General features: G+C 44.1%; 2 protein-coding genes across 2 annotated transcripts in view; one reads left to right on the top strand and one right to left on the bottom strand.

Annotated features, from left to right (window-relative positions):
• The window catches only part of SYN2 (synapsin II), a 154,514-nt gene that overhangs the window by 76,539 nt on the left and 50,202 nt on the right, over positions 1-27,773 (top strand). The gene's annotated exons all lie outside the window — the stretch shown is intronic.
• On the bottom strand, positions 120-26,534 carry TIMP4 (TIMP metallopeptidase inhibitor 4). Its single transcript, XM_063411824.1, has 5 exons — positions 26,204-26,534; positions 8,325-8,422; positions 3,395-3,509; positions 2,636-2,760; positions 120-775 (listed from the first exon to the last, which is right to left on the bottom strand). The coding sequence occupies exons 1-5, from the start codon at positions 26,532-26,534 to the stop codon at positions 578-580; spliced, it is 867 nt and encodes a 288-aa protein (XP_063267894.1). The 3' UTR covers positions 120-577.

Genomic DNA, 27,773 nt, shown 5'->3' with positions numbered 1-27,773 from the left:
ATCAATGGAAGGTACAACTGTATGGGTAAAGGAAGCTGTGACATAAGGAACGTACAAAATGGGGAGCACAGATTGTTTTAATCACACAAGTGTTCAACTCTTTTCAACAGATCAGGAAATATTTGTGAATCTTTTTATCTTTTTTTTAATAGCACATTGTTATAATACTTTACATATACACTGTACAATAATTCTGTCGTATCCAAGACTTTCATACAGAAAAAAACAAAACAACAAAACAGTTCTATAAAACATTCCGTAGTTCATCGGAAAGATTCGGGATAAAACACGATCTGCAGGTTATCAAACAGGGGGGACAAAACCGTGGCAACTCTTTTGTTCTCGTACATTCATATTGGCAAAAAAGGGGACTCGCTCCGCCTCGGGGGACACTGCCAGCCCTCTGTGCAGAGCAGAGCGGAGCCCAGGACCTTTGTCCCTGGCCCTGCCCCACGCCAGCCCCGCGGGGACAGCTGGTGTTTGTTTTCTAAGCCAGACAACGCGGCCGCGGGAGCTGTGAGCGCGCGGGGCGGGCGCAAGGAGCCCCCAGGGCCGCGTTCCGGGGAGCGGGAGCGCCTCAGGGCTCGCTGATGTCGATGAACTCCTTCTCCGGGGGAGGCCCCCCTCGGTACCAGCTGCAGGTGCCGTCGCTCCTCTTGATGCAGGCGTAGTGCCGGGCCTGGTGGCCGTAGAGGCGCCGCTCGATCAGCCAGTCCGTCCACAGGCACTCGTTGGGCGCCGTGATGGAGCAGGGCACCATGTAGCACGTGGTGATCTGCAGAGAGAGCTCCCTCAGCGCCCGCGGCCTCCCGCGGCCTGGCCTCCCGCTCACAGATGGAAACGAACGGCGTGCGGGCGTTTGTCCGCGCTCACTCACCTTGCAGCCTCCTTTGAACCGGAGTTTATTCCCAAAAATGGGAATAAACGGTGTTTATTGCCATTTATCCGCACTCACTCACCTTGCAGCCTCCTCTGGGCTGGGGTTTGCTCTCAGAAATGGGAATAAACGGTGTTTATTGCCATTTATCCGCGCTCACTCACCTTGCAGCCTCCTTTGAACGGGGTTTATTCCCAAAAATGGGAATAAACGGTGTTTATTGGCATTCACCTGCTCTGCACTCACCTTGCAGCCTCCTTTGAACCGGAGTTTATTCCCAAAAATGGGAATAAACGGCGTTTATTGCCATTTATCCGTGCTCACTCACCTTGCAGCCTCCTTTGAACCGGAGTTTATTCCCAAAAATGGGAATAAACGGTGTTTACTGCCATTTATCCGCGCTCACTCACCTTGCAGCCTCCTCTGGGCTGGGGTTTATTCTCAAAAATGGGAATAAACGGCGTTTATTGCCATTTATCCATGCTGCACTCACCTTGCAGCCTCCTCTGAACGGGGTTTATTCTTAAAAATGGGAATAAACGGCGTTTATTGGCATTTATCTGCTCTGCACTCACCTTGCAGCCTCCTCTGAACGGGGTTTATTCTTAAAAATGGGAATAAACGGCGTTTATTGGCATTTATCTGCACTGCACTCACCTTGCAGCCTCCTTTGGACAGGGGTTTATGCCCAAAAATATGAATAAATGGTGTTTATTGGCATTTATCCACGCTGCACTCATCTTGCAGCCTCCTCTGAATGGGGTTTATTCTTAAAAATGGGAATAAACGGCGTTTATTGGCATTTATCCGCGCTCACTCACCTTGCAGCTTCTTCTGAACGGGGGTTTGTTCTCAGAAATGGGAATAAACGGCGTTTATTGGCATTTATCCGTGCTCACTCACCTTGCAGCTTCCTCTGGGCTGGGGTTTGCTCTCAGAAATGGGAATAAACGGCGTTTATTGGCATTCACCTGCTCTGCACTCACCTTGCAGCCTCCTTTGGGCAGGGGTTTATGCCCAAAAATATGAATAAATGGTGTTTATTGGCATTTATCCACGCTGCACTCACCTTGCAGCCTCCTCTGGGCTGGGGTTTATTCTCAAAAATGGGAATAAACGGCGTTTATTGGCATTTATCCACCCTGCACTCACCTTGCAGCCTCCTCTGAATGGGGTTTATTCTCAAAAATGGGAATAAACGGCGTTTATTGCCATTTATCCACCCTGCACTCACCTTGCAGCTTCTTCTGAACGGGGGTTTGTTCTCAGAAATGGGAATAAACGGTGTTTATTGGCATTTATCCGCGCTCACTCACCTTGCAGCCTCCTCTGGGCTGGGGTTTATTCTTAAAAATGGGAATAAACAGCATTTATTGCCATTTATCTGCGCTGCACTCACCTTGCAGCCTTCTTTGAACCTGGGTTTATTCTCAAAAATGTGAATAAATGGTGTTTATTTACATTTATCCACCACAGTGGTGTTTATTGGCATTTATCTCTCTGCACTCACTTTGCAGCCTCCTTTGGGCTGGGGTTTATTCTCAAAAATACAACTAAATGGTGTTTATTAGCATTTATCTGCTCTGCACTCACCTTGCAGCTTCTTCTGAACCAGGCTTTATTCCCAAAAATGTGAATAAATGCTGTTTATTGACATTTATCTGTTCTGCACTCACCTTGTAGCTTCCTTTTGAGTGGGATTTATTCTCAAAATACAAATAAAGGGTGTTTATTGACATTTATCTGCTCTGCCCTCACCTTGCAGCCACAGCCCATCTGGTACCTCTGGTTCAGGCTCTTCTTCTGAGACAAGGATAAATCATCCCACGGCTCTATGTAGTTGCACAAATGGATCAGCACTTTGCCATCATTTAAAATTTGGCCTGCAGTGAGGAAAACACAAAAAAATCAAAGCAATTAAAAGTGCTTTCTAAATATTAGAAGTGTAAGAATACCTTGAGTTTTTCATTAATTGTACCAGAGTAGTCATACCTTAAATTTTTAAAAATAATTTGATTAAGACAGAGATGATATTCTCCTCATTGCATGTTGTATGGATGTAAAAGATTGAAGAAGGACATTTTTCTAAAGATGTTGATAATCTGCCATCAAATGCAGTTAAACTGGATTTTAGGAGTGTCTAGAAAAATCTGTAATTACTTGGGACCCCAGGGTTGCACGGGCACTTGTTTTCTCATTGTGCACTTTTGCATTCCTGGGAAAATCAGTCCTGTTGGTTTTAATCAAATAATAACGGCAAATACTGAATCAAAACTCCTTCCATTTACTGATTATATCTTTATTGACCTTCACTTCCTTTTGGAACTGCTCTAAGAGTGCTGGAGGAAGGGAGGAAAAAATATAAGCTCACACTGTAACTACAGCTGAACACAACTTCTACATCCCTTTGTGTTTGTGTTTAATACATAAACACATTCCTTTTTAGCATATTTTAGCAAATTCACTCTGAGCAGCCACTTCTGAATTTCCAGGAACATTAATTTTGCTCCATTTTACCTGTTAGAAGATACTGTTTTTTGTTGTTGGCTTCTAGCTTCACTCCACAGAGTGATGAATCCAAAGGGGTGTAGACATACTGGACATCCTTGAGCTTTTCAAATCCTTTAAACATCTGAAAGTGATCAGAAACAGAGAGTCAGTAGTGGAAAACAAGCACGAAAAAACAGTTGCAAACAAGAGCTGGAAGAGATACAGGGTGAGTCTCTCTCAAGAAGGCTCCAAAATCAGAATTAATGTGAGAAAACACCAAAGACTGGACTTGTTCTCTACATTTAAAGAAAAACATCCAAGGGTTTTTAGGAGGAAATTCAGTAGGTCTTAATTTTTTAAATTATAGCTTTTAAAATATGCTTTTCCAGTGTATTTAATGGATTGTTAAAACTTTCTCTTCAATTCCTATTCTAATGGCACCTTACATTCAAAGAACCATGCAGAGACAGCAATTCACCTCGACCAAAATGCAAATATTTCCCAGTGCATTCCTCTGGGGAATCTTCTGTTGATCACTGGAGCTCTTGGGATCTCCTGGGACACTGAGCATTTCCTGAGCATTGTTTTCATATTTGGTCACTCAGGCAAAGTGGTTTTCCACACCCAGAATTGTCACCAGTGGGACCTTCTCAAGTCACCCTTGGAAAAGGGAGCCAGCCTGTTGGAATTCCTGGCTCTTTCCTGCTCCAAGGTCAGGGTGAATAAAACTCACTCTGAAATTTATTATCCTTACCTACTACAAACTCACGAGATGTGAGCCCTCTCTAACAAGTGGGGAAAGTGAGCTCACATCTCGTGAGTTTTGGGTGATCACATTTGGGTTAGGAACATAAAAAATATAGATGTCAGCTGTTTATTGGATAATTGGGACTGAAATAGCCTTGAGCAGGCACCATTTTAGCTCATTTTCTCCACTTGCTAGAGAGAGCTCACATCTCATGAGTTTGTAATAGATATGGATAATTCATAATAATAAATAATTATAATTTCAGAGTGAGACTTCATAATAAATTTCAGAGTGAGACTTCACAAACAGCATCTCCTGAGTTTTATTCACCCTGACCTTGGAGCAGAAAAGAGCCAGGAATCCCAACCCCAGCCCTTTGGATTTTCACCCTGCGAGCCCCAAAATGGAGAGATTTGGGATCAAAGCACTTTCCAGGCTGGACCCCCCTTAAGCAGCACTTTCAACCCCACAAAGAAATGGCAAATGAGCCATTAAAAGATGAAAACAAGGCTAGCTGTGTGCCAGCACAGCGAGGAGGGAGCAGAAGGTGCTGCTGAGTGCCTGTCATCACCTCGTGTGCCACCACCAGCCCGGTGACATCATGCCACGTGTTGACAGCTGGGGACAATGGCAGGGGCTCACAGCCCTCCCAGCCGCAGCTGGTGTCACTGGAAAATGTGTTTGTGTTCCTGCAGCCCTCCCAGGAGATTTAAATAGCGCAGAAAATACTCTGTAATATGTTGGTTTTTCTGAAGCCTTATTTACGGAGGGGAGGGGAAAAAAGCCAACGTTGCTGTCACCGCGCGGCCGATCCAAAAATATCAGCTGGGATTTGGAATACTGGGGAGGAGAAAACAAACAGGCCCAGCCAGAGCAAAGCACAAACCAAACTGGCACCGTGTCCAGAGCAGCAGTGGGAATCACAGAAAATCTCCCAGGGATGAGGAAATTGTGTCTGGGACAGGGCCACCACGTGGGCTCTGCAAGTGTCCTTTGCCTCAAGCTCCCTCCACGCTCAGGAACCCTCAGGGTGTTGTAGGGAACAGCTTTTCATGGATATCTCAGCCCTTGGTCTCAATTTGGGAGGCTTAATTTAGCTATAGAACCCCTAAAAATCCATAGCAATGCATAATGGAGATTTAGTTAATATTTAAATGAATTTCATGTTTGTTTTGTTGCAGGGTTTTTTTTTTTGGTTGCTTGGTTGGGTTTATTTTGAAATTACTATCTGACTTATCTCTGGTTTTGACCTATATGATTGTTACAGTCATTTCTAAAGGTTATAATCTTGTGTTTAACTCGGTAAATCATGTTTAATCTTCTCAATCACATTCTCCCTTCTCCTGAAAGCGTGGCTATTTCTCTGTAGAGGGAGCAGGTGGTTGGATTTGGTTCTGCATTGATGCACGGTCCTGATGGGGCTTTGTGAAATAGGAAAACAGGGTGAGGATTTGGGGCACAGGGAGATGGGAAGTCTGAAGTCTGTGAGGACACTGTCCCTGTCCCCCTGAGGGTGGAACCAGCACCTGCACGTGGCTTTGCTTTCAGATTTTAGAATGAGGGTGATAACCAGGTCAGCTACCAAAATACCATGAAGAAATATTGAATTGCATATAAATCACATATTATCTCCTCTCTTTAATACAATGCTGTAAATATTGCAAGAAAAGAACAGTAATTGAAAACGTTTATGGCTTCTTGATGTGCCAGCCCATCCCTGCAAAATGAATAGCCCCTTGTTATTTTTTTATTTCTGAAAATGAATACCAAAGTATCTAATATTTCTGTCTGGAATAGCAACATCTTAATGCTAAGCTTAATGCACTGGATTTAAAATGAGAGAAAGAGAATTTAAGCCATCACATTAATGGAGCAGCTCAACAGCCCTGAGAGCAGCAGGACAGAGAAACAGCAGCGTTGTGCTCAATGTTACAGTCCAAAATAACCCCCAAGGGTGCTGTGTTCCCTTCCCAAGAGGGGAGAATTGATGAGCAAAGTGTGAATATCTGAGTGCTCTGAAAGCCCTGCCCAAAACTCACACTGAGGGACCATTTTTTGTGAAGTTTTGGTGATAGTTTTTGCTGCATTTTACAGCTCAGGAGGGGTGGTTGGAGAGCCTGTTCTTCTTTGCTGCGTTGTATAAATAAAATTCTTGGCCTGTCCCCACCCCGTGAGTGCTCCTGCATGGATTCCCCAGAGCCCCGGGCTGGGCATGCAAAGGACCCTGCAGCTCGTGGAGAAAACACCTGCAGCACTTGAGAGCAGGTTGGGATGGTGAGCAGAGGTATCCTCACCTCTCACACCCACTGTGGAGTTAAATTCTTTAAAATGCTGTCACCTGAGGTGAGGCGTGGTGTGACCAAGCTATGGCTCTGTCCTCAGCTGCTCAGCAAACTGAGTGTCTGTTCAGCATGGTTAATTTTCACCTCAGTGACACTCCTTGTGTGTCACAGGTTGTCCCCTCCCTGTCACTCCCAGGGGTTTCTCAGGCACACCTGCCCTGCTGGGTTTGTTTTGGTGCACAGCTGACCCCACAGAGGGTGGGAAGGTCACACAGCTCCTGTTTTCCAGCCAAAATCCTTCCCTTCCCCAAATGCCTCCATCCCTGGGGCAAGGAGCTGGGTCCTGGGGCAGGGGAGGGGTTGGTCCTCAGCTCTCCCTGGTCAGAAGGGAGGATTTGAGGGCTGGGGGTCATCCCAACCCTTCTGTTGTCAGTCTGAGCCTGTGTGAGATGATGCAGAGCATCTCGTATTAAAAACACACCTCTGCTTTGTCCAGCCCTGGCTGACTCGCCCCCTGAACCTGAGTGGAATTAAATAAACACCTCCTCCTGCTGCCTGAGTTTTGAACAGGCCTCCACTGGTGGAAATTAGGGAGAAACTCCAAAGCAGCTTCAATACACAAATTCAGAGATTTCAGTATTTTCAGTATGGGATTATAGGCTGAAGACAATCACTCAGGTTAGACTTCTCATTCTCCTTGGTTGTGTTATGATTTGCATTTCTATCAAGTTCCTGAAGTGATGCAGAGCATTAAAGTGCCAGTGGGAGGAAAGGGAATCCTCTGGCATTGATGTACTTATTTCTGTAAAGAAACATTTGAATATATCCTTAATATTTAAGAAGATGGGAAGTGGCAGATGGTGACGAGCTTTGGGGTTTGTTTTAGCAAGGTAGAGACTGGCTTGTTGAAATTGCTATAAAACTTTAACAGACCCATCCTTGTGAATAATTTGAGATATTCTTGTTTACCAGAGATTCTCCCTACTCAAACTCCTGCGAGGGGATTGTATCAGTGGATACAATTGGAAAGACTGGATTTTTTTTTTTAAAGCATGTAGCCATGCATAATGATCTTTTTAAGCGTTCCCAGTAAATGTTAAAGTGCAAAAATTAAACATTTAAATATTAAAAATTTTTAAATATTAAAAATAAAATAGTATTCAGTGAAAAATGAGAGGTGAAACTACCTTCAAAACCAACCAACCCCCTCACCTGTGCACACTCACACATTTTAATTTAGAGACATTACCCACTTCTTGTGTGTTCCAGAAAAAGATAAATCATGCTCATTTTAACATCAGAGTTTGGCAGTGACTTCAATGGGCTCAAGACCTGTCTTTTTTAATTGTATTAATGAATATATCTCCTTATTGGAGCTGAACAACGAGGGGGAAGCCCTGTGAGACTCTGAATCTGTGCTTTGGGTCTTTGCTTCCCCAGCAATATTCACACAAACCAATGGATTTTTGTTTATGTGACTCCTGGCCCTGCAAAAATCCCAGTTCCCAATGCACAAGGGGTTTGCTCTCTCAGCTGGAAGTGCTCCCCTCTCTTTGGGGAGTTTGGCTCCTGCAGAGCTGCCCCAGCACAGGTGAGCAGGAATCCTCCAAAACCAGAGGTGCTGGCACCACCCACAGAATGAAGGGCATTCTTTGGCTAATTATGGATAACAGAATTCCTCATCAAAATATCATTATTTAGCAAAAAACCTTCTGAATGTCAGGACAACTTCCTCTCCTTTTCTTTATTTCTTTCCCTTTTTTAAATCCCTCCTGTGATTTATTCTGTGTAGCTCATCCTGGTCTGACTGTGGGGGCTGCTGGAGCCTTTTCCAGCTTTCCCAGCATTTTGGGCTGAACTATTTGGGGCTGAAATATGCAGAGGTTATCAGCATTGAACTTCAAAAAAGCTGAGTGGTTCCATGTACCTTTATTTGTTTGATTTCATACCGGATCATTTTGTGGGTATCAAGGGGATCATCACTGGCAGGAACCACCTTTTCACTGGATATTTTTGCTCGGATCACTGGAAGAGAGAGAGAGAGAGAGAGAGATTGAAATGCAAATGAGCAGATGCCCAATTTTACGAGCAAAAATGAACATTATATTGATAGATTTTAGCATTGTTTTGACACTTCAGCTACAAGTAGTAGATTTTAAAGAATTTACCATAAGAACAGCAGCTGAGCTCCTGAAAACAAAAGTCAGTGGGCTGCCTGTGATGTAAATCTGAATTCCCAGGAGTCTGGAAACCTGACTGATGTTACCACTCAGTTTTGACAAAAATGTTCATCAAAATCTGTGGAAGACTTGAATCCCCTAAAATTTTACAGAACACCCATCATTATAATCAGTGAGCAGAGGAAAGGGACACTTCTGTTAATGACAGAATTGTTGATCAAATAAATAGACTGGAAGAAAGCTCCTGAAAGCCTGTGCCAGGGAAGATGAAACTATTGATTTCATGCATGAAATCAGAAGAATAATCTTATATTCACTTTCCTGAGACTTAAGAGAGCAGGCTATTAGATATGTTAACCTGTAGAAATTAATTACTTCCTGTTTGGATGTACTTAATTTATTTCCTGTTCTTTAATCAAGGAGAGCAGGAGATTTTATGAAAGAAGAAATGGATTCTTTTCCTCTCTTTCTTTGAGGCATCTCCCTTGTGTGTGATCTTTAAAATACACCAGGACTCTTTGGCACTGTGGTTCTAAGAACATGGTGCTTGGCCAAAATTCCAATTTTATCCCCCAAAATTAGTGAGAGCCCGATTTCTGCTCCATTCTGGATGGGCACTGCTGGGTTAGAGCAGTCTGTGATCATGGAGAGACCCTGGCAAAGCCAGAGCACAGGAAAGTTTTGTGACACCAAAACCCCTTTTTTTCACTAGACAGACCTAATTTTTGTCATATTTAACATCATAGCTAAAGAAAAGGAATAGGAAACCCAACCTGAAATGAAATCTGGTAGAGGTCAGGCCCACCTAGCCCTGGGCAATTCCCATTTCCTCACTAATTACCGAGCAAACTGGTAATTGATTGGAATAATCAATGTGCTGCAGATGCCTGCAGCTTCCAAGCTCCAGCAGGATGCTCCCTCCTCCTGAGCCCCTAAACCCTTCTTGAGGAGCATTTTAGACTCCTTGGGAGGAAAGAGTTCTTTGAGGTACGAGCAGCAAATTCCTCATTTCACCTCTTTAATCACCTGCAGACGTGAGCAATGCCACAAATGAGCTGTGTCTGCAGTGCTCTGATCTCCTTCCAGGGGAAAGGTGTTGTGGATTGTGTTTGTGTGTGCTCTACACTGCTGGCAGGGACAAATCAGGGTGCTGGTGTTTTGTTTTGAGATGTTCTCCTTTGCAGCATTACTCACTAAAATAAAATAATTTTTTTAAAAAAAATTAAAAAAAAAAAAAAAAAGGATTTCTCATTAAAGAGTCTGTTCAATTTTGAGGGAAAGGGCTGAGAAAATAACATCATTTTCCCAGTACCATAACATGGTTCATGTGCAGGAAATCTTTCCCTGCCTTCTCAGTGTGGGAAAATTAAAACAGAATAATAATAACGATTAAATGATACATTCTGTACTACTTTCCCCACATGTTTAATGTTGAAACATTGTGCATTTCCATACTTTTATGAAATTCTACTTGTTAGCACATGAGAGGAGGGTTATGGATAATCCCTGACAGCCCCAGGGAGCTGTGCGAGGCTGAAGTGTAACGCCCTGGGGTTTGCCATGAAGAGATCTTGCAGTGGGTGTGTAGATGAAAATGAGAAGTATTTTGGTGATGTGTGCGTTTCATTCATTTGTTTGTTTAAGAGAAAGCTTCCAGATGGCACAGGAGGACAAATTGAGGTGTTTTTTCTTAACAGCACGGAAGTTTAATTGTCTAAACTTTTAGCTCTTTGGGTTTTACCCTTCCATCCTCCTGAAACCCAAACGCGCTGCGATCTTTTGGCGCCTTTTCATTCTTCTCGGGTTTCTTGCTATTTTTATTTTCTGTGCATTAATATTTTTTTGCCATCAGTGTCGTCTCGCTGTCTCCTCAAACCTCTGATTCCTGTGGCTGCTCCTGGTTCTGACCACAAGCACTTCCTGCTGCAGCATTCCTGGGCTTCTCCCTCTCCTCGCTCGGGGGCGGCTCAGGATTGCTCCGACTCTGCACTTCTGCTCAGGACATGGTTTCAACCATTCTGTGGGACTGAGAACAGCCCCTGGTTGCTCAGGAATAATGTCATTTAGCTCTTATTGCTTCCTTATGAGGAATTTGCATCTATGGAATACATAGGCACAGAATTCGTGTGTCAGCGCCAGTAATTCCGAATGCCTCGGATTCGTTCTGCACTAAAAATACTTCATTGCTTCAGTAGGAGCATGGAGCTTTTCTGTGGAGTCAGCTTTGATTAAATGACATTTTTTATCCTCACTTTGCAGCTGGAGGTTGTCTCAGGTGACTGAACTGAAAGGAAATGAGTTTGAGGTATAGGAGGACAATGCTCAGCCCTTGGGCACTCAGGATTAGAAATGTCTTAAGAATATATTTGCTCCTTCTTTCCTGAATAATAATGAACCTCTCCCAATCATTTGTACATCAGTAGAAGGTCATTTTAACTGGGTAAAACACATAATATATTTAGTTTATAATTTGATGTATTTGTGTTTATACAGTCAGGAGAAAAGTGTCAGGGTTTGTACAATACAGAAGGGTTTATCTGCAGTAAGGGTAGAAAGTCAGGCATTAATCTTTCCCAAACCTGGTGGATTTCCTTCTGGAATTATCTCCACTAATTAATACCTGTAAATAAACTGTGCCATCACCTTATGTGGTAGAGATATTGGTGGTCATGGAAGACTACTTTTATTCCAGGTACATTTCCTTACTCTGAGGAAATTCCCTGCCATGAGATTGATTTTACTGCACAGTGACAAAACCAAGGAAATGTGAAGGGGGAGAAGACCCAAAGAACTGAGCAGTCACTGCAGGGCCCATGCCAGGCACAGAAATGGAATCTGGATCAACCAAATCCTTGCACTTTGTCCACTGAAACTCATATATTCCCTAAAAATAGTGTCCTTTTTAGACTGAGTTATTTCTAAGGCAATAACTGAGGGAAAAATGTTGAGTGAAGAATGATGCTCATTGTGTTAAGCTGGTATTATTAAATAATGCATTCTATATTACAGTATTTAATATTTTATATAATATTACTGGACTTAAGTGGTGAGATTATCCTCAAGGTACTTTTCACAGTCCAAGTGTTTGAAGACAGGCAGCTTCCCTCAGCTAAAATAATCAATTTTACTACTCCTTCAAAAAGGAAAGCAAGTTGGAGTTTACTCCCCAGATAAACTTTATAATCCTAAGAATCAGGAGGTAAAAGAGAAAGTAAAAAACAGATGAACAAATGAGGTCTTTTCCTCCACCATCTGCTAAGTACCAGCAACTTCTCAGTGAAAAATAATTATCTAGGAAGAAATTTAAGATATTGCTGGACATAAGAACAAGAAATTATATATTATATATAAATCCTTTTGTGCATTCTTCTTTTAAAAATAAACATAGATAAAAATAAATATATATATATATATATATAAATAGATAAATAAATGTAGGCATATTGAAGAAGAATCTGTGTTTCAGTTGTGCCTCCAGTTCCCTTCAGGTTTTTTACAGGCTACACCATAGCTCTGTGAATAGAAATGTGATCTCCATCTCTTCTAACAGTCTTCCTCTCCAGAAATCAGGGAGGTTTAGTTCCTATCTCACAAGTTCATAATCACAATCAGCTTTGCTACAAAAACCTTCAAATGAGACTTCAAAAACTGTGTTGACGGGAAAAGATGTAAGCTACCAAAAAGTCATCAAGACTTTGAAGCTCTTTTTTTTTAAAGCCTCAATTTAGCCCTTTCATTTAATTACCTAAAATACAAAGAGCAATTTGTGAGCTCTTCTTTCCACCTGTCCCTTTAATGTCTGACACTTCAGTCAAGCTGTTCTTGGATGGTTTTGCTCTTGGAGGGAGAAGGAATGAAAGGAGAGGGACCTGAATGAAAGAGTGGGGCTGTTACATGGTTGGGCTGAGAATGGCATCCTAAACAGAGATAAAAAGCATCCTAAAAGTGTTTTTCTGAAATATCACATTATTTTTTCTGAAATACCACATTATTTTGCATTATGTGCATTATTCTGAAGGCCCTTGTATTCAAATTAACTTCTCTCTATAAAAATCTGTCCTCACCAAGAGGAAAGAAATTTCAAACACAACATGCAGCTGGTTCTGCTCACTCTTCTGCTGTGAGATTAGCTCAAATTTCTATCATCTATCCATTATCTAGCAGAAATTTTTCCCTCTTTGGGGTGCAGGAGCTTAAAACTTCCTCCATAAATGTCTCAAATTCCTAAAGATCCCACCCAGAATTTTGGTAAAAGGAAAATCCCACAGTGACAGCTGCTGGAGCCCCAACCACAGAGACCTTGAGTTTATGCAAGCTCCATTCAAAAACTCTTCTTGTCCAAAAGAGTTTTGGGGAGTGGGGAAGAAGAGGGCTTTTATTTCCTCAAAAGTGTATATGTAGACTCTTTTTTGTTTTTTCCTAAAGAAGCTATTGAAAGGAAAATGAGGATTTTGCCTCATTGCAACACTTCAGTGCATTCCAACCCTGTTTTACATATCCAAAGGAATCCCAGAAATTCTTGGTCCATTTTCCCTTCCCTGTTCTGCAGCAGTTCTGATCCCAGGCTACTCAAACGTGGTTGGAACATGGCATTGGCTCGGAGCTGTCTGGGGTTTATGCACTGCAAGAATTCATCAAAAGAACGTGCAGAGGAGTCCACACGAGGGGTTTGGAGCTGTACAGGTCAAGCTGTCAGGTCCAGTGATTTAGAACCATAAAATAGAATTTAGAAGAACAGAATAGATTAGATTAATATTAGAATAAAGCAGGCAAGAGCTGAAGTGGCTGTGGGCTCTGCAGGAGAGGTGGCAGTGGCTGTCCCTGTCCCTGGGGTGACAGCCTGGGGTCACTTCCACGTGTGTTGGTTTTCCTTTATTCTGCTTTCTTAGCTGGCTGCAGCAAAATAGAAATCCATTCCCACTTCACTTGTGGCAGTTCTTGCAATTTTACACCACCTGATAAAGATGTGTCCATTTTTAAGAACATCTGAGTAACTGTATCACTCTCCACATTTCCTATTTTATATATCCTAATTTATTTTGCAGTCGCGTAAGGGAAGCTTCCAAAACTGCTGCATTAACTAATCAGTGGTGTAATAACGATGATTTTCATTTGAATATTGGGATAAACCACTTAGAAATACCCCAGTGCAGTGCTGGTGGTGCCACAGGTTTTGTTCCAGCCAGAACAAACCTTAGCCAAGAGTTCAAGAGTTTTCCACTGACAAATTTTCCCAAGCAAAGAGGCTGAGAGGCGATTTCCTTCACGGGGTTGCTGTGGGATTAGGAAAGAAGGGTTTTTATTAACACCCTGTCACCACAAGTGCTAAAATTTGTAATTTGTAAGAGAGGACTGGGGACAAGTGTGATAATGAGATGTTCAGTGGTGCCCATGTTCAGTTTGGGGAGTTCAGAGGGCTCAGTGTGAGAGCAGGGATGAGGCTGGAATCCCAGAAAGGGACTGGAATTCCTGGGAGAGCTGCTCCAGGGGCAGTGTCTGTGTGCAGCCCGGCCAGCAAACACCACTGAGCTCAGTCTGCCTCCACCTGGAGCCAGGCATCTGGAACTGGCCAAGGATTTAAACGTGAATAACCAGAAAGCAAAGTAAATAATGAGTTTGTGAACAGAACCCCATCTCCTGCAGTCACCTCAAGTCAAGCTGTGGTTAAATAATGCAATGAGTCCAAGGAAATCTCTGGATTTTCTTGACCACATTATTTCATTGACTTTCTCTGTGTCTGGAGGGCACAGGAGCTGAAGCCAATGTATTAAGGTCCACTCTTGGTGTCTTGGAGGAGAATAATGGCACAAAATTCCATCAGAGCGGCCAAGGAATGCAAGAACAGTGTGGAGCACTTTGGTTTCAGGAGTTCACAGATATGACAAAAATATTCTTCTGATAGGGAGCTAGACATCTGAGACCCTTAACCTTTCTTTTAGAGAGGGAGCAGAGTCAGCAGGCAAGGAGAATGAATAATCAGCCTTGAAAAAGAAGAGGAATCTGCACAGAACTTGACACAACAGACCAAAATTAATGAACCCCCTTAAAGCAACTCCGCACAGGATGGAAAAGGTAGAATAGACACCTTGGACAGAATTCTAAATTCAACATGGTCTAATGGCTGCTGATTTATATTGCTCACAACACCTCCAAAATGTACAAGAGGTTGTAAAATCTTCCTCCATCATTTAGAGCATCTGTCCAGCATTGCCACTCTCCCTTTCCCTATTTTCATTAAACATGCTGGATTGTTCAGTGGTGTCAGAGATTTGCTTACCATATGGTAAAGCTTTGATTCTCACCAACCAAGAGAGCAAATTAGCTTGCTTAAATATTGGTGTATACAGAAAATATTGCAGTTTCTCAGAATACATTTGAGAGGAAGGAAGAAAGAAGCGTTGGTGACATAAATTGCAACTCTGATTGAAGCTCACAGGTATCACTAATGCTGCCAAAATCAGTTATTGACTGGCTGACATAATATTTGAAAATAATGAATTCACTGCCCAATGTGTACCTTTACATACACACTGATATTTTAAAAGCAGATTATTTTAGAGAGAATTCTGGGGAGAATGAAGGGTTTGTTTTCTTAGTGTTTCAGTATTTTATTTGCACATGTTGGCTTCCAGCAGGAGTGGCAGTGGTGCCGTGCCTGTCATTTGAAATCTCTGGGAATGTCTGTGGGTATTCCATAAATCCCTGGGAGCAGGAGCCATTTCTGCCATGAGTAACCATCCCTGCCAGTGCCACCAGGGTGATTTCATGGCTCAATAAGTTCCCTTCAACCTGAACTGTTTGAGACCTTTCCAAAGCAAGTCCCTGACCAGCAAATATTCTGGGTTTATCTGCTCATGCTGAGGGATTTGCCAGCTACACTCTCATGAAAATGCCAATAATTTTTGTCCTTTTCCCACTTAACAATTGCCTTCATTTTTCTCTAGTCTGAGTCCAAAAAAAGAGGGTCTGCTAATGCTCTAACTCCATCTCACCTATTTGGAGGTGCTCTGTATTGCATGAAAAAGGTTTTTGCTCTGTGTTTGCAAAAGCTCCCCTGCGTTTTACTCCATTCCAGGAATTTGCTTTGCAACTTGGTGCCACGTGAATCCTCATCTTTATCTACAATAAGTAGCCTGAGCTGAACTCAGGCAGCTCTCACGTTTGCAAATCAATTCTTATTTAATTTGATCTCTCAGAATCTGGTTGTTGTGAATTTATTTGGACTCTTCCAGTCAGTTCCAGAGCACCTCTTCCATGGGTGTCCAAATGTTTTACCTCCTTTGGTGGGGGTATTTTAAGCAAAACTTGCTGGCCACCATCACCACCTCTGGAAATAGTTCAAAATATCAAATTTTTAAATTCTTATACAGCAGATCTGCAGTGTTGGGGCAGGAAATGGATCAAATATCCAAATTTTAAACTCCTATACAGCAGATTCCCAGTGTTGGGGCAGAGAATGGATCAAAATATCCAATTTTTAAATTCCTCTACAGCAGATTCCCAGTGTTGGGGCAGGGATAGGCTGGAGCTGGAGTCTGGGCACTGAATGAAGACTGATGTGTGCCAGAATGGTTCAGGCAGGGTTTGTGGGAGGTCAGAAATGACTCCTAAATTCCCACAGGAGTGCTGCCAAATTATTGCTGGTACTGCCAGGGTGGGGATGAGATGGGTACAGCACACTGCCCTGGGAAAAAATCTGGGAAAAGCTTCCAGTGGCTCCTGTCACAGCCTTGGAGTGCAGGAGTCCCACACAGCCTTTGATGCTTCCAGGAGACCACAACCCTTCTTTTGCAGTGTTGATTTCAGAATTATTGCACAGCTTTGAATTGTTTCAGACTTCAGGAGAGACAGAGGTGCCTGCTTCAGGATCTGCTGAGGTGCTCCTTCATCCTGATTCCTTCAGGAGTGGAAACCTTACATTTTGATTTCTCTTTTGAGAACAAGCCAGTGTTGAATGCTCTTTGAATGATCTTTAAACAGCTGAAAAAGAACAAATGCTTTTAGCAAGTGGCTTCTCTATCAATTAATCTTTCAGCAGGACAGAGCAGCAAACAGCAGCTTCATTTCCAAACTGTAACTGAGCTCAGATGTCTGGGGCTGTGGGATGAGTTCAGTTCTAGATGCAACAGAATGAGCAGCAAAGCTGGCCCAGAACTGAGGGAGGGTGAAAAAATCTGCTCTGGGTTTGCAGGATGGATTCCTTATCTGTAAGATTGTCACTCTTGCTCCACAACTCCCAGACCCAAAGGTGAGGAATCTTTAGCTCAAAAGATATTTCTGCTATTGGGGATATAAAGGCAGTTTCCTTTTTCCTACTTTGTATTTTTGTTTCCAGACATTCCATCGATAAATGCTTATAATTGTAAAATTACTAATTCATCAGCACAGTAATCAAGTGAGGCACAGTTTCTAAAATCACGAGAGAGAAAAACTGTGAAGCTTTCTGGACTCTTTGAACAGAAGTGTTTTGGATCTGTAAACACAGAGCTTGTTGGAGAATTTCACTGGGACTGTAGCAGGATTTTCCCTGTGTTCTGTGGAAAGCAATGTGTGGAAGAGCATTTCTTACTCTTGGTGGTGTTTCCAGTTGCATGAGAAGATCAGGGTGGTGAGAAAATCAAATCTGTGACTGAGAAATCAAAGCCTCACAGTGAAGTTTGTGACTTGGACTAAAACTCCACAGACACTTTTGAAGGCTGAAAACCCCGTGAATACTCCCCAAGCTGATAAAGCAGATACTGAGGATTGTCTAATTGGATATGGATATTACAATTAATTAATTTGCACTGCACTGTTTCTCAGTGTAACTGCTTTGCAGAGTGTGGTTTCTCTGCAGGGTTTTATTAACACAGGCCTGTTCTAGGCTGCATCCAAGCTGCATTTCCAGTTCAGGCTCCTGGGGTGTGCAAAGCCAAGATTTAAGCTCATTAGGACTCTCAGGTAGGTCAGGATTTTGTGCATCTCTGTGTTTTTGGCTCAGGATGCAAAAATTCCTCGTGTTGAAGGCAGGAGTTGATCGGGCTTGGCTTCCTTGTTAACCCAGAAGATTATGTGGTTTTATTTATTTTTTTTAATTAGAAGAATACATTCGATTTATGAGAGCAAGGTTGTAGAATCTCATTTTTATAAACTTTCAAACAGAAGAGACGAGTGCATTTTTACCAGAAGTGTGGGATTCTTTTAACTTAAACATCACCTAAAAACTACCCTGAGCTCCTAATGTTGTTCAAGGTCAGCTTTATTTTCACAGCTGCTCCTCGTGTTACCAGAAACGTTTCTCTGCTTCAGCAGCCTCAGATCCCACATCATTTGCCTGGCAATCAACATCTGCCTAATTTCAGCTGGAGAATAACCCCCTCTTTATGCTCCAAAGCCTGTAGAACAACATACACGATGTTATTGTGGATTTTTATTCATGGGGACACGGCCCTTCCTCGGGGGAAGGAACCCCACATTGCTGAGGTGGTTTTTAATGAGAAAGTTCAGGATTCAAGTTGGCACATTAATAGGATTAAGAGTCTGGCAGCCTTTCGTGGTCTCTGTTTTATATTATTTCATCTTTGTTTCTAAGCTTTGGTTTTGTTTCTCCCCTCAGTGTGTGTAGAATGGTGTATTTAAAATGATGGGGTTTCGTTTCCCAGAATTACAACAAATGATTTTAAACAAAAGTAACTCCATTTTTTAGTTTTCTTCTCCTGAATTTAGGACACACTCAGCAACAAGTTGGTGTCACAGGGTTATTTCTAAGTCAGGCAACTATCACAATTCTTCTGAAATTCCATTTTTCTACCCCATACCCAGCTCTGGGTTGTTTGGTTTGTTTTTATTTCACTAAAGCTAAATTACGTTACAGTTTTCAGCTATGTTCTAACTGACAGGAATGTTGTGCTTGGTGGGTTTGGCTGCTTAAAATCCCATCCTGTTGTTCAGTTTTGTGATGCCACCTCATTTTACAGCCACAGCTTTGAAGGGCTGGGAACAGTGCCACGGAAATGCAGCGAGCAGAGGGAAGGAGAACGTCTGGGTTTTCCCAGCCTGAGCCCCATTTCCTGCAGAAATGCAGAGTTCTGAATCCACAGAAAATCGGGAATCATTTCCTAGAGTTGCACGAGATGGGCAGTGGGGTTCAAGTCTTGAATTCAGCACTGAAAAGTGAGTTAGGAAATGAACTTCCCATGGACTTTTTAAGTTCTCAAAGTGTTTGCTCCTATCCTAATCCCTCAACTCAATGTAAGGTTATTTTTAGGTCCTATCCAGGTCTTATTCTTCCTATTCCCAAAAAGGAAATTCAGGCTCAATCCTAGGAAGCTGTTTCACTAGGATTTTAGTGAAATTATTATTATTATAGTGGCATTTATGTTCACTATTTAGCTGCAGAAGGAGTGCCATTCAGGGCCATTCCCACAGTGGCATTCCAGGAATTCATTCAATGGGAATATTGAGGTTTTTCACTGGATATTCCGGTACAAATACACAGAAGTGTAATCAGGGATTGACACCAAAGCATTCCTGCAGCCAGAGCAGCCAGGTTTTTTAGGATTTTTGCATTTTTTAAAGCACTGAGAAGATTCAGGCTGAGAGACCAAGCAATTTCTGTGTACTGCAATTATTCCTGAATTGCCATCCACGGGCATTTTTACCAGTGATGGGCCTTTGCAGGGTGCCAGGTATTTTTTCTTCTCTCTAAATGCATCAGCAGCTCCTTTAAACTAAGCAACTTCTCAAAATTCATGTTGGCCAGTTTTTTAAAAAAAATATTTGAAAGTGCTATTAGTAGGTATAAAACTATGCATAAAAGACAGTAAGAAAAATTAATTTATATTTCTTTTGTGCTTAGAGAAGTAAAGAAGCCTGATACTCTTTGAGTTTTACAGGCACTTTACAGCAAAAATAGATGAAAGATAGGTTAATTTCTCAATAATTTTTGTTGATGAAGCTAACATTTGTCACATAACAAAATGTGGAGATAGGGAAGAATGATTGTGAATGATTCCTGCTCACCAGCACTGGTTCCCTGAGGCACTGGTGGGGCACACAGGACTGGAATTCTTTTTTCCTCAGCCCCTTGCCGAGGAAAAGGCTGAGATTTACCTCATTTTCAGCCCCTCTGCACAAACCTACCAACATTAGTTGTGAAATCAATATGATTTTAGCTTGTTTTAAGAGGATTCACTGGTTCTGCAGATGTAACTGCAGCACCCTCCTCCAGTGGCACCAATGCTGCCTCCCCACAAAAATCCTCACAAGAACCACACTCGGGTGGTTTCCTGCCTGTTCTTTGGACAGAACTGCAACAGCACAGGCCCAGTGCAGCATTTCTGCCATCCCATTCCCATCCCTGGAGCAGAATTCCAGCTCCATCCCGGTGTGTGAGCCCTGAGCAGTGCAGCATTTCTGCCATCCCATTCCCATCCCTGGAGCAGAATTCCAGCTCCCATCCCAGTGTGTGAGCCCTGAGCAGTGCAGCATTTCTGCCATCCCTGGAGCAGAATTCCAGCTCCACCCCGGTGTGTGAGCCCTGAGCAGTGCAGCATTTCTGCCATCCCATTCCCATCCCTGGAGCAGAATTCCAGCTCCATCCCGGTGTGTGAGCCCTGAACAGTGCAGCATTTCTGCCATCCCATTCCCATCCCTGGAGCAGAATTCCAGCTCCATCCCGGTGTGTGAGCCCTGAGCAGTGCAGCATTTCTGCCATCCCATTCCCATCCTTGGAGCAGAATTCCAGCTCCACCCCGGTGTGTGAGCCCTGAACAGTGCAGCATTTCTGCCATTCCTGGAGCAGAATTCCAGCTCCATCCCGGTGTGTGAGCCCTGAGCAGTACAGCATTTCTGCCATCCCATTCCCATCCTTGGAGCAGAATTCCAGCTCCCATCCCGGTGTGTGAGCCCTGAGCAGTGCAGCATTTCTGCCATCCCTGGAGCAGAATTCCAGCTCCACTCCAGTGTGTGAGCCCTGAGCAGTGCAGAATTTCTGCCATCCCTGGAGCAGAATTCCAGCTCCATCCCGGTGTGTGAGCCCTGAGCAGTGCAGCATTTCTACCATCCCATTCCCATCCCTGGAGCAGAATTCCAGCTCCATCCCAGTGTGTGAGCCCTGAGGAACGGCAGCTGCACGTCCTGCTCGGCCACAGGCAGCCCTGGAAATGTGAATTGTTGGCCCTGCTTTGCACCCCAGGGGCAGGAGGAGTGTAAAGCTCTGGGATCTGCCTCTGCTTGGCAGGGCAGGGACAGAAATGAGTTTTCCATGCTATGGAGAAGTCCCAAAAGCTGTAGGAATTCCAGGGTTCCCTGAGCCCGGGTCAGGGGGTGTCTGGAAGTGATGCAGGATCATGCCAGGAGCTCTCTTGCCCAAGGAACAGCATCAAGAGCCCAGATTTTTAATAGGATTTATAAAAACCTTCTCAGGAAGACAAGGATTGTCACACCACTGTCCCTTGGGGGTTGGCACTGCTTGGGGACTTTTGGGGACACTGTGTCCCCAAAGACAGGAAGGGCAATGGCATCACTGCTAAATTTGGTGTCCAACACCCCCAGAGGGCTCAGCAGCCTGGACATGCAGAGCCCAGAGCTGCCAGCCCCACTGCTCCTGCCAGTGAGTACAACACCCTAAAACAACAATAAAACACTGAATTTCACCAGTCATCTTTCCTCTCCTCACTTGGAACAAGCACCATCCCCATTCCCAATGCATTTCCCAAAGCTGATTTCCCCCACCAGGCAAAAATTACTTTCCCACCTAATCATGGACAAATGAATCCATTTCCAGCACAGAACTGGATATTGCACGGCAGAGAGGCCAAACCGTGGGACACAGGGCCATGAAAGTTCTCATTTGAAACTCAGTAGTAAAGAAACAGCATATTGTGATTATCTCCCAGAAGAGCTGACTCTGAAAACTTCATTCTGGCGCATTTAAGGACAATTGTTATGTTTAAATGTGATTAAAATTTAATATATCATCTGGCACGTCTTTACAATGCTTGATCTCAGTGATCTTGGGAGATTTTAATGGGCTGAAAATTCTGCCAAGCTCCAGCTGTAAAGTTTCCATCCTATTTTGAAACCTGCCACTCTTCTCCAGAGCTGCAGAACTGTTTTCTGAAGCTATATTATATATATATATATATACACATTCAAGACCTGTTAGTCATTGCTGTTCAGTAAAAATATAATTTTCAGTATATTTTTAGAAAAAAACCAATAATGATTGTTTAAGTCAGAAGGAATACAAGCAACTTTGAAGGGAACTGGTGGTACAGAACTAAGAAATGTGAAGTATTTACATATTTCTGCTACTGTCCAAAAAATAGCCCAAGGGGAAAAACCAGCATGAATTTAAAGTGCCAGACTTTAGAAAGGAGTCAGTGCTGTCCATACCCCAATCTGTCTCCAGACTGCCTGATTTGAAGCTCACATTGGTCCAGAATTGAGGCCAGGATGACGAATTCAGGGCAAAAGGGAAATCTGTTACCTTGGCAGTATCTGGTAAACTCAATTGCATCCATGTTTCTGTCCAAAAAAGGCAATTTTCCAAAGAGTTTTCATGCACTGGCTTGGCAGTCCAGGGCCTCACTACTGAATTTTTTATCCAGCATCTCCTCCCCACATCTTTTGTGAGGAAAACACCTGGGCATTGTGGTCAGCGCTGATAATTAACGTGGACATCCTGTTTAATTAAAGCTCTCCACTCCCAGGGAAAGTCCTCTGGGGAAGCACAGGTGCTCTCTGGGGGCTGAAGGAATTCAGCACATTTTGGAAGGGCCTCAGCACCGTTTAGAAGAGCACAAGAGGGATGTATCTCTATTTTTGTATAAAAGGTGTGTATCTCATTGTGCCAGGCACTCCCTACAAACAGGGAGTTACCTGGCTCTGGAGTGAAATTTAAAACTACTGAAAAGCTCGTGGAAATGTCTCCAGTCTGTGCAAAATCCCATCCCCTGAGGGCTCTGGGGGAAGATGGACCAGCCCAAGGTCAGGTAAACTGATTTACTCCTGATTTACTCCTGATTTACTCCTGATTTACCCTGGCAAAGCCCACGGTTCCTCCCAGCCCTGCTGGCCTCTCCCCTCAGCCCTGATTTTCACAGGACCAGGAGCTCTCCTGACCCCAGCTCTGTCAGACATGCCCTGGTCACTCTCAGGTTCTCTGTGGGCATTCAGAGCCACAAAAACCTCCTGGCAGGGAAAGACAAAGAGTCCCAGCACCTTAACCAAAAGCAAAGCAAAAGAGCTTGGCCAGCCTTCATTAATTTCTGTGCTCGTTTGTCCTTGGATCTCTCAAAAAGTGGCTTCACACATTCAGTTAGAGGTTCAGTCTACTCAATCCCTCCACCTCCATCAAAGTCATGCTGGAGGAAATGAAAAATATTCTCTTTACACAGTGGCTGAAGGATGTGGGATGGTTGGTAGCTCCATCAGCAAGTTTGGGACTTTATCTCTGCTTTGACTGTGGAGTTTGGGGCCAGGGCATCTTTATTTTAATAAGATAAGCTAGGAAATCCTTGGCTGGGTTTGTGGCTACTGCATAGGATGAAATTAATGAATTATTGAATTTAATAACTGAAGAACCAGAACGGTCTCAGGACATGGCTGGGAGCCAGGTAGCCCTGAGCTCCCTGAGGCCACAGGTGTGTCCCCAAGGCCACAGGTGTGTCCCTTGCTGAAGGACATGGGATGGTTGGTAGCTCCATCAGCAAGTCTGAGACTTTGTCTCTGCTTTGACTGTGGAGTTTGGGGTCAGGACATCTTATTAAAATAAAGATGTGCTGGGAAACCCTGCGAGGAAATCCTTGGCTGTGTTTGGGCTACTACATATGAAGAATTAATGAATTAATGGATTTAATAATCAAAGAACCAGAACAGTCTCAGCACGTGGCTGGGAGCCAGGTGGCCCTGAGGCCACAGGTGTGTCCCCAAGGCCACAGGTGTGTCCCCAAGGCCACAGGTGTGTCCCCAGGGCAGCTGTGGGGGCACAGCCCCAGTTCCCAGGGTGTGAGCAGTGCCTGGCCAGGCTGCAGCCCGGGGTGCCCCTTCCTGCCGGGCACAGCTCCTCTCCCGGGCACAAAGGCTGCTGGCACCGGCCTGGGGGAGCTGCTGTGCCAAGCTGCTCCCTGGAGCTTCCTCTCACACGGGACAGGCAGCTCCACTCCAGCTCCTTCCCAGGGATTTCGCTCCCTTCATGCCAAGGCACAGCCAGGAATTCAGCCAGGAATGCTCAGAGCAGGTTTGATGTGTGTGTGTGTATACACAGAAATATGTGTGCCCTTATTGATCTGAGGAATTCCCTTCAGCTCCCATTTTATAATGCACAGGAATGGTGTTTTAAAAGTATAAAGAGGGAACAAAGGGATCCTTGACATAAACGTTCCTCAGCCAGAAGAGGAAGTTTACTTGGATAGGAATATTTATAGGAGTGAGCGCTTGAGCATCAAGTCCAAACATTGTAACATAGAACTATCTTCAGTGTTTAAATAAAAAGTAGCATGATACAGTTCCTATTTGTAAAATACATCTAAGAAATGAGTAAATATTAATCTATATCACCAGAATGGCTTTCCTATGAATGAAAATATTCATTAAGATGGCCCATAATGAACATTTTGAGTTCCCTCTATACTGTAACATCGTTACTTTTGGGAAATTTCTACCTTAACTCTGTTGAGAAACTGTCCCTTTCTCATGCACAGTTAAATGCACACACACATTTAGCTGTAGCACAACTTTTATTTCCTTTCACTCCTTGAACACCCCTCAGCCTGGTGCAGTGCCTGGTGGAGGTACCTCCATGAAAGAGATTGCTGAACACGGGCAGATTAAAAACCAATTTAACTGATGGCCACAAACAGAGCTCCGAGTTTGTCATGGCCACAAAGATTTTCTGTCAGGGCATAAAAGCAATGAATCAGTATGCAGAAGGTATTGCCTGCCCCATAGAGATGCTAATTCTGTGGCACTTTGGAAACTCATGTTCTACATTTACTGCTCACACCCCATGGAAGCTAACCAGCCCTAGCCCGAGCTAATGAAATCAAAAGGCTGCAAAATGTCACATTTTCGCAAAATGTCACATTTTCTCATCCCCCTGCAGCCTAATTTTGGGATCTTTGGGCTCTTTCTATGAATTGTTAGAGCCTGGCTGTCCTGAGGCACAATTTCCCCAAAACTGGAGAGTTAAATTCACACAGAGCTGCTGTAGCCACTTTATCTTCAAAAAATCAGGGGCCTATCGGTTTCCTGCTCCAGAAAATGACAGAAAACCCCAAGAATAAATTAAAGTATAGAACAGCAGAACAAAGCTCAAAAGTTTCAGCAAGTTGGCACTGGGGACTTAAATTTTGTGGGTCTTTGGGGGGTTTTGTTTGTTTGTTTGTTGTTTTTCCCTGAAGTGTTATAAACATATCTGTATGAGCAGTTTGCACACTGCAGGCATATTTACATAGAATATTTTATATATGGCAGATAGAATATTTTTTATATAGCAGATCCTGCTCTCTGTATAGCAGTAGATATATGAAAGCTCAGGTATTCTCTAAGTTAGGACCTAATATGCAAACCTATGAAACCTGTAAAAGCTATAAAATCTGTAAAATCTGTAAAACCTAAAAATATATAGTCCATAAAATCTATAAAATCCATAAAATCTATAGAATTTATAAAAGATAACATATATAATATATCAATCATATAATATAAAATATATAGAAAAAATATAATCTATAACCTATGAAATCAATAACATCTATATCATATCTAATATAAAATATATAATATAAAACATATAATATATATTATATAATAAATATTATAGTCTATATATTGTATCCTATATATTATATGTTATATAGTGCATAATATTAGTTATATTATTTATGTTATATATATACTATAGCTAATATATATAATATATATTAAAAATATATATTTTTAAAAAGACACTTTTGTAACGAAATAAATAAATAAAAGGCCACTCTCCAACCCAGCAATCCCAGCAATTTGTAACCACAAACCCTTTTTGGCAGCGGCGGGAAGCGGAGCAACCCCTGGCACCGCTTTCCCCGTGGAAGGGGCAGTGCAGAACAACCTCCATCCCCCTTTACCCCATCCCCGGCTGCAGAGCAACCCCTGGCACCGCTTTTCCTGGGAAGGAGCAGTGCAGGAGCGCTCCCATCCCCTTTCCCGGCTGCAGAACAACCCTGGCACCGCTTTTCCCGGGAAGGAGCAGTGCAGGAGCGCTCCCATCCCCTTTCCCGGCTGCAGAACAACCCTGGCACCGCTTTTCCCGGGAAGGAGCAGTGCAGGAGCGCTCCCATCCCCTTTCCCGGCTGCAGAACAACCCTGGCACCGCTTTTCCCGGGAAGGGGCAGTGCAGGAGCGCTCCTATCCCCTTTTCCCCCATCCCCGGCTGCAGAGCAATCCCTGGCACCGCTTTTCCTGGGAAGGGGCAGTGCAGGAGCGCTCCCATCCCCTTTCCCGGCTGCAGAGCAACCCCTGGCACCGCTTTTCCCGGGAAGGGGCAGTGCAGGAGCGCTCCCATCCCCTTTCCCGGCTGCAGAACAACCCTGGCACCGCTTTTCCTGGGAAGGGGCAGTGCAGGAGCGCTCCCATCCCCTTTCCCGGCTGCACTCACCCAGCGCGGCATCGCACAGCAGCTGCTGCGGGTGCGCGGGGGCGCAGCTGCAGCCGCGCACGGCCGCGGGCAGCGCCAGCGCCAGCGCCAGCACCAGCGCTGCCCCCCGGCTCCCGGGGCTCCAGGGGCTCCCGCTGCCCGCTCGGCTCATGCTCCGCTCGGGGGAAGGCTCTGCACGGCTGTCCCGGCCGCGCTGCGATGCTCGGATGCGATGCTCGGATGCGATGCTCGGTGCGGGATGCGATGCTCGGTGCGGGTGCGGTGCCCGGGATGCGCTGCCCGCTCGCCCCGAGCGCTGCCGGTGCTGGCCGCCTCCGAGCCGCCCGGACATGGGACTCGGGTATTTATGGCCCCGGCGCCGAGCCCCGGCTCCGCCTTCCCGCGGTTCGAAGCTCATTTATTGGTGACATCGCCCCGGAGAGGCTCGGCCGGCGGGCGGCGCGGGAGTGGAAATGTTAATCACACAAAACCGGCTTGTACGCGGGGCTGGAGCTGAGTTTCTGAGCGTTTTATCGCCTTCGAGTGAGTTTGCCTCCAGTTTGGATTGAACAGCCAGCCCTGCGATCTTATTTTGGGGAGTAAAGAAGGCTGTCCTGTCCCCAGCTCCGTTCGCAGCCGCCCCGATCTCCCCTGCGCTTCTGGGCATTTTCCTGAAGTGCCGCCCCTGTTCCAGGCTGGACAGAACTTCATTCCTGGAAAGGAAACCTCTCAATGCTCTGCTTGTGAGCCTCCAACAATCGCTGGTTACAGGCAATAATGAGTGACAAATAAAAGCCGCAAGAAAAGGCATTTTAAACAAAATTATTTCGTTTAGAACAGCACGAAAAATCTCCCAGCGGTGTGTTTTGGAGGCACGGCTCTTTCCCTGCGTTCCTTATTAATGCAAATCCTGCTCGGCACAGATCTGTGCCTGTATTTCCTGGCTGCTGTTGGAAGTGGAGTCCAGACGTAAATGCAGAGTTCAGAAATCCCTTTCACCCTCAGAGCTTTGGTTGCTGTGGCAATCTGGGTGTGTGTAACCTGTGGGCACCCTCTTTTTATACAGAAAAATGTTTCATGAGGATGAAACCCGAGGTTTGATTAGAGAGTAATAAAGAACATCTCTGGATTGACATGCAGGACAGGCTGCTTAAACAATTCTGTGTTTTGTCACAACCCAAATCAAGCCCAGGAATTGAAAATTCATTAACATGACCTGAACCATTCCAATCCAGGCTCATGAAAATGCATTTTGTGGAGGCTGAGGTTTAGGTGTAGCTCGTTACCTTTGGAGAGAAGTGCACATGTTTTACAGCAGCAGGTTTATTTCATTTCTGAGCAGTTACACAAATATTAGTGCTCCCATTCTTTTTCATTTCCATCTCCCTCAAGGCACACTCTGTTAGAAAAAAACCCCACAAATACCCAGAATTATTGGAACTGGGTCTAGTTTTCGGTCTTTGGATCCACACTGAACACTGAGGCAGGAATCCTGTATAAAATATCCTGATTTCACACAGCCACACTTGGATTTTTTTTTTACTTTTCCAGTCTAAAGTTTTGGCTTTGAATCATAAGTTTGGGTCCAAGC

This window comes from Prinia subflava, chromosome 14, assembly GCF_021018805.1.
Source record: "Prinia subflava isolate CZ2003 ecotype Zambia chromosome 14, Cam_Psub_1.2, whole genome shotgun sequence".
Lineage (NCBI taxonomy): Eukaryota > Metazoa > Chordata > Aves > Passeriformes > Cisticolidae > Prinia > Prinia subflava.
This window is presented reverse-complemented; position numbering and strand designations above follow the sequence as displayed.

What these genes read in the sequence shown, in the direction of transcription:
- TIMP4 (XM_063411824.1), bottom strand. Translation starts at nt 26,534, where the DNA reads ATGTCCGGGCGGCTCGGAGGCGGCCAGCACCGGCAGCGCTCGGGGCGA. An exon ending in GCTGTGCGATGCCGCGCTGG is followed by an intron (nt 8,423 to 26,203) that starts GTGAGTGCAGCC and finishes TCTCTCTTCCAG; the next exon opens with TGATCCGAGCAAAAATATCC. An exon ending in AGATGGGCTGTGGCTGCAAG is followed by an intron (nt 776 to 2,635) that starts GTGAGGGCAGAG and finishes CTCTCTCTGCAG; the next exon opens with ATCACCACGTGCTACATGGT.